This window comes from Fistularia commersonii, chromosome 11, assembly GCF_037954325.1.
Source record: "Fistularia commersonii isolate RoL2024-O1a breed Wild chromosome 11, RoL_Fcom_v1.0, whole genome shotgun sequence".
In the NCBI taxonomy this organism is placed as follows: domain Eukaryota; kingdom Metazoa; phylum Chordata; class Actinopteri; order Syngnathiformes; family Fistulariidae; genus Fistularia; species Fistularia commersonii.
The window spans coordinates 7,130,003-7,141,696 of record NC_141294.1 but is presented as its reverse complement, the minus strand read 5'-3'; the positions used below and the strand labels follow the sequence as shown (position 1 = coordinate 7,141,696).

Genomic DNA, 11,694 nt, shown 5'->3' with positions numbered 1-11,694 from the left:
GACTTTTATCTCAACTTCTGTAACTCTAAATGCACTCAGTGGACCAGCCAAAAGCCCGCTGCTGTAGAATCAGCATCCAGGTAAAGACATACCGAAGCTCAATTAATTTTGGAGGATATCAAAGGAACAGTTAATCCAAAATGATGAGTCGTCATCTGTCATAATGGCTGTCTTGCTGTATCATCTAATTTTGGTGAAAACCTGAATATAATTCCAAAGCATTTAAGTATTCTTGTTACCAAAACTTATTTCTGTTTTACACAAACATGTTGTAAATGTATGGCCTCTATGTGGTTTAAAGAAAAACAATACAGTTCAGCAGAGCAAATATCTTTTCTTCTTAAAATTTGATTATTTTTAGTGGTGTTTGAGGTTAAATCAGGCCTCCTACCCACACACCGAGAAGATTCATTGATGCCATTCTTTTTTTGTCTCAACATGTACAGGATAAATGGGTATATATACATATTTTTAAATGCACAAAAATTACCTTGTTTTAAGATTTGTATTACACGCAGTGGATTTTGATTGGACAAACTAATTTGTTATTTACAAAATAATTTTTCAGTTATTGCTATTTTCTTCAAGCATTAAGGTGTAAAAAACTTATGTACTGTTCATGCATTGAGTGAAAATATTACTACTACCTGCACCACTGTATTAGTAAACTATGCATTAAATCGCTTGTTTTTTAGTAGTTTTAGAAAAGGTGTGATACAATGAAGCAGTAGTTCTTAAGTAGTTCTGTTTTCTCATTCTTATTCTGGTCCTAATAGAATTCAAATGGGGTAACAATCATCTTACCAAATCCAAAATTAGCCATTTACCTAGTTAAGGCATTTTTTTTTTAAATCATTAAATTACTGGTGAACATGACCATAAAAAAAGATGACGAACACATGTGTTTCCCAGGTTACAACAATTAATTCAGCTTTATTGTTATTTGTACATCACTGATACATTGTATTCTGGTGAAATAACTGGAAGAATTATCCATTTTATTTGTCGTGACTCTCCACAAGGACACAAATACTGCTGTGGAAGACCAGAAAAGGGGGGAAGAAAGCTCCTTTGTGGGGGGAAGGTTTTAAGCACTGTACACTTTTCCCTTTGCCCACCACCCTCGGCCTGTTGCAGGTCAGTATACCTACCTGTCCCGACACTCACCTGACGGCTGCACGAGGAGAGACACCCAACTCAGCTGCCGGGTTTGACCACATTCCAACCCCCCCCTTCCAACCTTTGAGTGATCTCCTTGTTAGACATACTGAGCATTAGGGCAAACCCTTATTGGTATTGGTAGCAGCAAGCTTTCTACTAACAGTTAACATCTTAATGATCTAAACAAAAAAGTACTGTACAGCTACTGCGATTAGTTTCTAAGAACCTGGCCTTGACGCTTTTACACCAGATTAAAGTGCTAGAAGCAACCCACCAATCCACACTTTATCATATATATTTATATAGCATTGATTATATATATGTGTGTATATGTATACACACACACACACATATATATGTATATATATATGAGCAAATCTACTATTTTAACATTAATTTACAGGGTAATATACATTATATTGTAACAGCTGAAATATCAGCACAAATAGATCACTGTCACACTTAACAGCAACATATATATGATTATATAATTCCATATATAATCATATATACCAATATATATTGTCATATATGCATGTAAAACAGTTAACCACGTCTCAGGCTTTTCAAATGATACCCAGAAAAGCAATTGTGTATCAAGACGTAAAAGCTTTACAAGTTTCTCTCTGGAAAGAGCAACAAGGTAGCGGCAGAAGTGCCACGGCCTGCAAGTATTTGAGGTCACAGGACAGTTATTTGCATATTCCACAAATCTATTGCAACACGTTACTGTCTACAAACAGTACAGCCAGCGTCCTGCAAGAGGAGCCGTTGTTAGCTGGACTCACACGTACACCCACTGAACAGAACATTACAACGATGGGTGATCGGATTATAGCTATGTGTTTTCAGATGGTGTGCTATGACAGTGAACAACAGGAGGACTACAATACACAATACTCTATAGTTTAGCCTCGGAACACAACCCAAATCTTTACTGCAAAAAAAAAGACAAAGAAAACAAACAAAAAACCCAATCCAAATTACCCCCTACCCCCAACTAATATCCTCTCATTGCCCAAGTTTTTAGTGTCATCGTATCATGTTGCAGATGTGTTTTCTAAATTTGATGTTTCACGACTTTTTTCTCTCCCTCCAAAAACGCCACCATCACCAAGTGTAATGGAATGTGTTCAGTTTCCTGTGTACCCTTCTCCTCTTCTCTTCTCTTTCCCCCTCACCGTCTTTCTCTCGCACTCCATCAAGGCTGACAAGCACAGTGAGTAACATCCTACTGAATGAACAAAGTTGAGAAGGTGCTAGGGAGTCCTTGAGGTTTTGTTAAGAGTTCAGATACACAATCTGGACCAGTGGGGGGCGCTCTCTCTTCTTGCAACAATCCCAAACCCCAGCTGCCATCGTTTTTTACCACCTCTCTGGTGAGAGGAGCTCCGATGGTCCTTTTTCCCTCTTGAGGCCTGATGGTCCTTGATAGCTCTCACCTTCCCCGCTCCCTTCAACACAACCACATCTTACGACCCTTTTCTCATGGTCACTTTCGCTGCTTTACACACTCCCCCTGACACAGTACGAGGCTGTAACAAGATACAAACAAAGGTAATTTTTCCACAAAGAAAAAAAAAGCTCCGTAATAACTGCAGTAGTAACGCACAACAAGCATCCGATAGCTGGCTTCCGGCCTGGGGAGCCCTGGTGATGTGCAGTTAGGTTTGGGACGTTGCCATTGTTCCAAGGAGGTGGGACTCCTCGGTGTGTCCTTACGCAGGACTTGTGTCTTCCCTCTGGTGCTCTCTTGTGTTACTCAAAAGCCCAGATCTCTATGTCCTGCACATAGAAATCCTCCTTTTTTGATAGCATTGGGTTCCCAAATGTTTTACAGGAGTGACTTCTGCCATGGTAAAGGTCACCATCCAGCCACAGGCCGAACTCACCGCTAAAAGAAAACAACACCGCCTTCAGTCTCTTCAGGATGGCAGATAACATTTCAGAATTTCAAAATCACTGGAAATTAAGTAAAACAGACACAAAACTTGAGCACAAATAATGAGCCTGCCAGGATACCGAGACCAAGTAAAACGTGTCCTGTGCTGTCAGCATGAACTCACCTTCCTCCACCAAAGGCTAAGGAGTCCATGTCGCCTTTGATGAAGAACATGTTGTCACCTGTCCATTTGTACACCTGTTGCAGACACAGGAGGATGCATATGACAAGATGTTGCGTGAACTACTAATTGTTGATGTTGTCTAGCATTCTCTGCTCAATTCTGGTTAGCATAATGAGACCAGTTGAGCCTCGGGGGCAGGATCCTGAATCAACAATGACTATTCACTTTTTCCTGTGGCGGAGAAAATCTCTCTCTAGACTGTATCTATTGTCTGTGAGGCTGCTCTCAAAGATAATTTGGAACAAGCTGGTGCCAGTGATAGCACAACATTTTATCAGCTGAATTTTCCAGTTTAACTTTTGTTGATATCAAATCAACAGCTTCAGATTCAAAACAAGAAGCGTCATTATTAGAAGTACAATCTTCCTTCATGTGCAAGTGATAAGTATTTACTCCTGGATATAAGAACAACAGGGGAAAAGAATGTATATAGGTATCATGCGCTTGTATTTTGCCCAAAAAAAATTCAGTATGCCCTTCAAGTCTTTGCTGAGTACACACTTGTTCTACCCTTTCCACATGACAGTACTTTTGTATTGATGCGACTGAGAGTGAACATAAGTAGCCCTCCTTTGGAGAAGGGGTTGGACTGCTTGATCGATGCAAGTCCAACATGACTGCTTTGCACCTCATCAGCTCAGCTATTGTCACCAGCTGATGACTACAGTTGTTGGTCACTTGGTACTGGAGGTGTCTTGGTTGATTGCCCTGACAACACTTGAAAGGGATGCTGTTGAATTTGCCAAACAAGTGCAGTTGTCTTCAAATTAAGACAATGATACACCAGTTAAGGAATTGTCCTATGCTGCTTTGTGACTCAGCGCACGCACGCACACACATATACGCTACACAGTGACTCAACCCACTGATAATCCTAATTTTAGTTATCTAAAGACGAAACAGCTATGACAGCAGCATGATGTACATTGGTTCTGGCGTGTTTGCTGTGTACTATACAAATGAAATGCTAATTCCTAAAGCCAAATCTCTCTGAGCAGGAAAAAATGAAAACTGTCAAAAAAACAGTGGAAGAAAAGAGCACCTCAAATTCTGGATTGAAGGTGAAGAGGAAGGTCTCTCCTGTTCCGTAAAAGCCGTCACTAACTTTAAATGGCTCCGATGCCAAAGCTCCAAAAACCTGAGCGAGAAAACACAGACAGATTAAACTGTGTATTTGGAACTTTGACCTCAACAGAAACATGCCATACTTCCATCTAGAAGTCTGAATGTTAACTTTGTGCTAACCTGACCATCGCTGTCCTTGATGACCATGAGCACCGGGGTGTCCTGGCCCTGCATGGCTCTGTAAAGAGTCTTAATGCTCATGCCATGTTTCGATGTGCCAAAGGCCAGCGTCCAGGGGTACCCAATGGTCCTTGGGGGTAGATTCCTTGCAAGCTGTTTACAGGAAAAAAAAGAAAAGGAGAAAAAGGAAATGAAACACTGAAAGGCCAGAGCTACCAACGCTCAATTACATCTGTGGTGACCTTTTAACACTGTCTGCCATTTAAAGAAGAGTAAGGGGGCTCAGACACATCTCTGGAGAAAAGCAAGTACAGTGCTCCCTTAGAGATTTTGCTGCCCTGCTGCTGACAGACTGAAGGATTAGCCGTAGCTCTGCTACAATGACAGATAAAACAGACAAATGTGCCGGGCCGGCCAAGTAGCATATGCTTCTTTTTAATAGACTGGTGTAAAACACATCTTCTAAAAATGAAATTTCAGTGTCAACTTTTAACAGAATCATTTACCACTTCTGCTGTGTGGAACAAGGGATTTTAAATGAACTGCTCACTCTAATAATTCATCAGTCGCTGCCCTTTTATTGTGGGTTCAGCACATTCTCCTGTGGTGATGTGGTTGGAACTGAAGCGGGTCCTGTAATGAGTGGTCTGAAAGTGATGCTGTGAGCAGACGGGCCCCGACTCAGCTCACCTCTGCCCTGACGTTAGCACTAGCCACTGTGCTCGGAGTGATTACGGGAAGTCACTTATTGGCTATCGACTGGTCATTATGCCGATGGGGCCTCATTTGGAGATGCCTGTGTCTATATTTGTATGCTTGTACATGCATGTGCATGGAACCACTCACTGCGCCATTCCCACGTGTCTCCCTAGCTATGTTTGAGGGATAAATGCCTTTATGTAAAAAAAACTGTCCGTGTCCTGCTTCCGGGTCAAAGCTTGCCGAGAAGCACATATTCTTGTATGTTTCTGTTCCTGATAGAAAGGCCAACCGGAAAGGGACTCTATAAATAATAATCCTCAGGCTGAGTGTGTTCTTCTATCTACTGTTCAACTGAACACAAACCGAGTGTGCAGTGGGAGGATGTCTACGTTTACTTCCTGAGCATCATGTTGACAAATGAGCCAGAGAAAAGAAGCCTGAGAATGGATCTCTGTACTTTAACTGCATGATGTTTGATACTGAGAGGACTGGTGAGTCCTCGGTTTCTGCTACTTTTAGCAGAGACCTTACCCTAGAGGATTTTTGGTGGTGTACAAGGTTTTGTGTTGTGTCTCTACCTTCTCTATCTGGTCAGCCTCCAGGAGGTCACTGGGCTCTCGGAGGTTGGGCTTGAAAGTTTCTGGCTCCAGCTCAGTCTTGATGGATATGTCATGCTTGGAGTTCACCTCTTCCTTGGTGGTGATCTACATAAACAAATATTTGTCAGAGATGTATGGGCAATCACCAAGGATTTTTTGGACTCCAGAAAGCACTGATACTATGGGAGAGGCTATCAATAATCAGTAATTGTTTTAAATCATACCTGGCTGCTACGTTCACAGGCTTAGCCACAGGGCATTCTACGAACAAAGCACCTACAATAATAATCTGATGCAGAATTAGATGGAGAGTATTTTGCAGGATATAACTGCAGGATCTGGGATAGAGGCTGGGGTAAGGAGCTCAAGGATGAAGGCAAAGATGACAGGGGAGCATTTTAATAGAGCTGAACCTGAGTGACCAAACGTTCAAATTACAATCCCGGGATTCACAATCCAAGACATTTCGTCAGGAAAAGAAGAACAATCTAACAATGAAATGATGACAGCTGATTTTTACCGCAGCGAGTCAAGAATAGCAGGGGTGCCTATGATTTTAGATACATAGCCAACAGAATCACAGAGAAGTTAAACTGAGTCAAGGAGCCCTGCTTTCTTTTCCTCTCAACTGCCAGCAGTTTCAAATACTTATGCTGTGTAAGAGATTGGAAAAGATTATACACACTATTTCTGAAATTTAAAGAAAATCATCAGACAAGTTTTTGAGTGGTAAACTATTATCTTGGATGAATGCATAAGGACAGGCTTGGTAAGGCAGTCGAGAAACTGAGTAAATCTGTGAATGAAGCTGTAATTACTCTTTTTTTAGACAGCAATATATAAACAATAAATGAGTAAATGAGTCAAAAACATTGATAACCTCACTTGTTTTGGGAGTTTTACTTGAAATGGGGTCAGCGCCTCCACATAAACATGTGTGTATACCATCTTGGAGCTGCCTGCAAAGTCTGCACTAATCTTATTGAAGCACACTTGAGAAAGAATCTGAAGTTAAAGACAACTGGCTGGTCATTACTGTAATTCCAATTAAATCTCAGTGATAAAAAAGCCAATTAAAGTTTGCTATTTAATAAATCAGTTTGAAAAGTAGAAAATGAGGAATAATGAATATATTAATGCGCTGCTGTAATCAAGAGATCTGCCATAATGACAGCCCTAGTACTTCGGTTTGCTATAAAGTTCATAAATTCTCAGAAACCTGCTGGAAAGACAGCAGCCGAAAGGAAAAACAAATATGCCTTCTTTCAGGGAGACCATTGTGGTTTCACTGTATTCTGATTTAAATAAATATGACAATATCCATTGGGTAGCTATCATTGTTTGCAATATCAAACAAATCAATATTTGGATGCCAAGAACATGTGACGTGCGGGTGGTCTTTAGTTTTGCTTGACGGATCTGTTGTTGACCCTAAAATTTCCTGTTCTGCATTACAAATCAAACAAAATACAAAAATAGTACTCTGAAGTAAAGTTCAGCTTACTAGGTGAGAAATTGTAGTGTATACAAGTATTGGTTTCATGGGGTTAAATTGTTGTAAAAACTGATGCCTTGTATCACCTGTCAGGCTAAGGTGTGAATTGACTAGACTGTTACAAGAGTTAAAAGTGCTTCCATGTGACTGATGTAAATTATTAATGGATGTGTTTATTCAGAAGCCATCTCCAATTATGCGTATTCATCAGTTATATTCAAAATTTTGTGAACAATTTTGTGTTTACAATTTTTCTCTTCCTTCACATGGCTAGACAGACATGCTATCAGATGTAAAAGCGTGCTCAACTCTTAACACAAAATTCAGGCATTTGAAAAAAACAACCAAAAAAAAAAAACCCAAGTAAAAACATAATACAGACGGCATTGGAAGACTTTCAGAAATAGTCAGACAGAGGAGACATGTAAACTGAATTGGAAAAAAAGCCAATGAATAATTTGCATGGCACTGCCATTTCCTTTGACCAGTGGAATGTCAGGGTGACTTATCTTTCGATAACAGAGGCTGATTGTGAGGCCCTTTGGCACTCGTCGCTGGGCCGATCTCATGTTGCAGCCATCATTCGAAAAGGTACCACATACACAGCTCCCATGAAACATCTTTCACCATAGCAAGGGGAGCATGGCATCCACCCGCTCACAAACAAACAAGCTACTCCTGTAACGCTTTCTACGGCTCCTGTCCTGTTGAGTACACACTCAAGTCCCTTTCTTTACGTTCAGCTAATTTGAGCAAAAAGAGCTTTTCTTTAATATGGTATGCGTTGAAGAAACACAACAGACAAAAAGCTCAAATTTGCAAGTCTAACCACTTTAAAACAATCCTTATTTTCGTGTTTATGCACTAAACGCCCAACGCACAGAGATACGGTGGCTGTCATGACAAAATGTTATCTCTCCAACAAAACTCATTTTTATGATGAGGTATAAAATATTTTCAGTCAACAACTGGAGAGGTAAACCTAACGTATCTAAATAACTTTAAAAAATGCTTTAGGTAGACCCAAATCTCTGCTACCTGTTGAAATCATGCTAGATTTTTTAAAGGTGTGGGAACATTTGTCTTGCAAATGTAGTCATATGCGTCATCAGCAGCTGAGGCCTGCATGGAGCCTAAAGGAGAGCAGGCTGGTGGGGCAGCAGCTGGCCTGGGCAGAGCAGGGGAATAGGTTGGTGCTGGTGGGGACTGGGGTGGGGGGTGGACTGAAAGGTTCTGATGAGGGCACCTGGAGTCGTTTGCAGAGCGAGCGGAGATCTTCACTGTTTAGTGCATCAATCCGACGGTGGTACTCCGTCAGAGACACTACCTGGTAGTACAAAGACAGGAACAGGTAGAACATAAACTCCCCCAATTCTTCTATAGGCCATGGGGAATAAAGGGAGTCGTTCTTTTTTCTTAAGGAACACTACTCACTAAATACTGTGATCCAACACTGTATATGGTCAAGGGCATTTGTGATTGAGAAGTGGAATTACAGAGAACTCTGTTTTGCATGTTTGTGTAATTTGTTTGATCACCATTAAATGCTGTGGAAAAGTCAACAAGGATGAACCTTTTAATCTTAATATAAGAGCAAAGAACAGAATATCATTGGAAAGAACAGCAGACTTTAGGACCATTAACTCAGCTTTCAGACAATCCTGGAGCAGAATAAATAATAAACTAAACTTCCATTTGTATGAGAAGTCTATCAAGTAAAAGGACGATAAATTAAAAAGAAAAAAGCTTAGGTTGGCTGAGTGATAGGGCTATGCAAAGCCGATGGACAACCACTCTGTTAGCAGCAACAATCCACAAAACAACAAGCCAGACAGATCAACACAGTGACCTAACAAACTTGGCTTCATTCCACCAGTTACACCCCACACAGCACTCTTTTTAGAGTGAGTGCTTCTATTCTGATGCTGTATGAATACTCTCATTTAATATCTTGACATTGACATGTATTTTAAGTCTTGTGCAGAGTGCAAATGTCAAATACTAATCTTGTAATCTAGTTATTCACCTTGAGTAACTAGCTTATGCACCTTGATGGCATTGGTGTAAATAACTTTTTTGTGACAAGCTAGCCCTTTACATCTCAATAATGCAGCACGAAGGGTTAACTAAAGCTCTCATGAAAAATGCATCTGAGCCTCAGTTCACCTCAACCAAATGCACTTGTCCCCTCTAACTTGGCATGCAGCATGACAGGCTGCTGCAGAGGCAAACATTGTAACATAAATCAGTGATCTTTGGAGATGAATAGCAGGAAAAAGACCAGTGACAGAATGTGACTGGTGGGTTAAAAAGAAGCTAGGGCCATTTATCAAACCATCAACTCACTGCATCTTTTAATTGTCAAAAATACCATTATGAGGGAAAAAAGGTTATTACATTAAATTACACAGACACACATATGCATGCACGCTAACCTACTGTGTTCAAACACAACCCCACCAAGATGCAATTTCTCAACAATCTTATTAAAGCCATGTTATACTTATTCAAAATGTAAGTTACATAGTTAGAAAACTGATATATAAACACAATGTGTACTATTGACATCATATTGGATGGCAGTGTTGTACTGGTGTTCCCTATAGTGAAAGGTATTTCTACTTATCTGGCACATTTTTATGTATTATAACCTTTTAAAGGAGTTTTTGGCAAGGGTGTTGTAAATTATAGTGAGACTTCTGATCACTATTATTTCAAAACACTTTAAATCCCTTGTTGGATATCAATCAAAGCTAATATATAACTGTGTTAACAGCAATGTTTTCTGTGCCATGCAGAAGCTAAATTGTGTGTAAATGGTGTATACTGTTTTTTTTCTGGACTTATGTTTTTGTTAAAAGCTGATTAGAACAAGGGCTATTTGTTTACTTAGCATTAAACTTCTTTGTATCCACAGGCTTTGGGAAAGCAGAATAAATAGATGGAGGAACAGGGCCGAATACAATTAAATGGCAATATATGTCGACTTGCACAATCTTGGTTAATTTCCCAGCCCTACTGGTAAGTTAATGCACAACAACGACAATGTAATAAAATGTGATTTGTCACATTTTTCCCATTTACCTTGTATTATAATCTCACAACATAGTGTTTAGACCTCTTTTTTTCATTACTCAGTACTGCAACGTATTATTGAAATATATGTGTACCAAATTTAGTGTCAGTGAGTTTCAGCGTAAATCAGTCTGGCAGCATCTCATATGAATGTTGATATCTAAGCGTTTAGCCGAATAGGGAAGCGACGAAAAGGGAATCACATCAACACTACCCGGCAAAACCATGCGAACAAATGAAACACGCTGGTAACAAACAGGAAACCTGTTCGACTGACAATAACATATATTGTCAGTCATACGCCTGCTCTCAGACGCAAGTTCTTACAAGAATGTTACAACGCCCATTTATTCTATGGCATAGCAGCCAAAGTTTAAGCATTTAAACAGACACATTTGTAAATCCTGACCAACTATCCACCTTAACTTACCTGAAAGTGTCAGGTACAAATTAACCCCTGACTACATTGCTGTAAGCAAAGTCGGAGCATACGTTTCACAGGAGATAGTTAGCGTAATCAAGAAAGGAATATAAGTCAGAGGGCAGCCAATTGATACCAGGTCCGGTGGCAGTTTCTTACTAATAAGAGGAAGGTCGTTCTCGTCACTGCCACCTTGCACTGAAAACTTTCAGACAGCTTACAGAGCCAAACACGTTCTGGTAGTCGAAGAATCCCGGTTAAAAGCACCGCGCTTGACCGCACAATAGGGGCCACTATATTTCACCTCAGTCGCCGGGCTAGACTGGCTAAAGGACTAGCGAGCTAGTTAGCTTTGCTAGCGAGCTAGCGCGCCTGGCTAACGAAAAGCAACATGAGAACATACAATAAACATACATCGCCACAAAACCAGCACATGAACTCGTCTTAAGCAACATACACAGGTATACTTGGGGGTCAGCCGCTTCTCTTGGTCCTTCACCCTCCTAGAAAACATGTCTTGCTTTCTGGGCGAGGTTAAAGCTGGAAAGTCACATTACAGACCCTTTAAGTTGTCCCTGTTGTGCCCCCGAGATAAGAGACTGAGTTGGTTGCCTGACAGCCCGCTTGATTAAAATAGAAACATCTTTTTCCAGCGGGGTCCTTGCGCTGTATGGTTTGAGTGACATCACCGAAGTCCAATAACAACACGGGACAGGCGGGAAAGCGGCTCCCGATTGGTCAACTCAATCGACGACCCTGTCCCATTAGTGGAAGAACTTAAAGACACAGCAACACCGTCACTTTCTTGGCGTGACAGCCGTGAAAAAAGATCCAAAGTTAACTAAAGTTTAAAAATAAACCACTCTACTT

The 11,694-nt window shown here is 40.6% G+C and overlaps 1 protein-coding gene across 6 annotated transcripts in view; it reads right to left on the bottom strand.

Annotated features, from left to right (window-relative positions):
- Positions 1–904: 904 nt before the first annotated feature.
- The window catches only part of oxr1a (oxidation resistance 1a), a 143,567-nt gene continuing 132,777 nt past the window's right edge, over positions 905–11,694 (bottom strand). For 5 of the 6 annotated variants that reach the window (XM_086154753.1, XM_086154756.1, XM_086154752.1 and 2 more), the window contains 6 exons: positions 8,575–8,655; positions 5,813–5,938; positions 4,533–4,685; positions 4,330–4,425; positions 3,228–3,301; positions 905–3,055 (listed from right to left, as the gene is read on the bottom strand). In XM_086154753.1, the coding sequence (XP_086010879.1) occupies positions 2,920–3,055; positions 3,228–3,301; positions 4,330–4,425; positions 4,533–4,685; positions 5,813–5,938; positions 8,575–8,655 (666 nt within the window). In that variant the 3' untranslated portion in view covers positions 905–2,919. The remainder of the gene's footprint in view (positions 3,056–3,227; positions 3,302–4,329; positions 4,426–4,532; positions 4,686–5,812; positions 5,939–8,574; positions 8,656–11,694) is intronic. The other variant, XM_086154755.1, reaches the window with a different exon arrangement.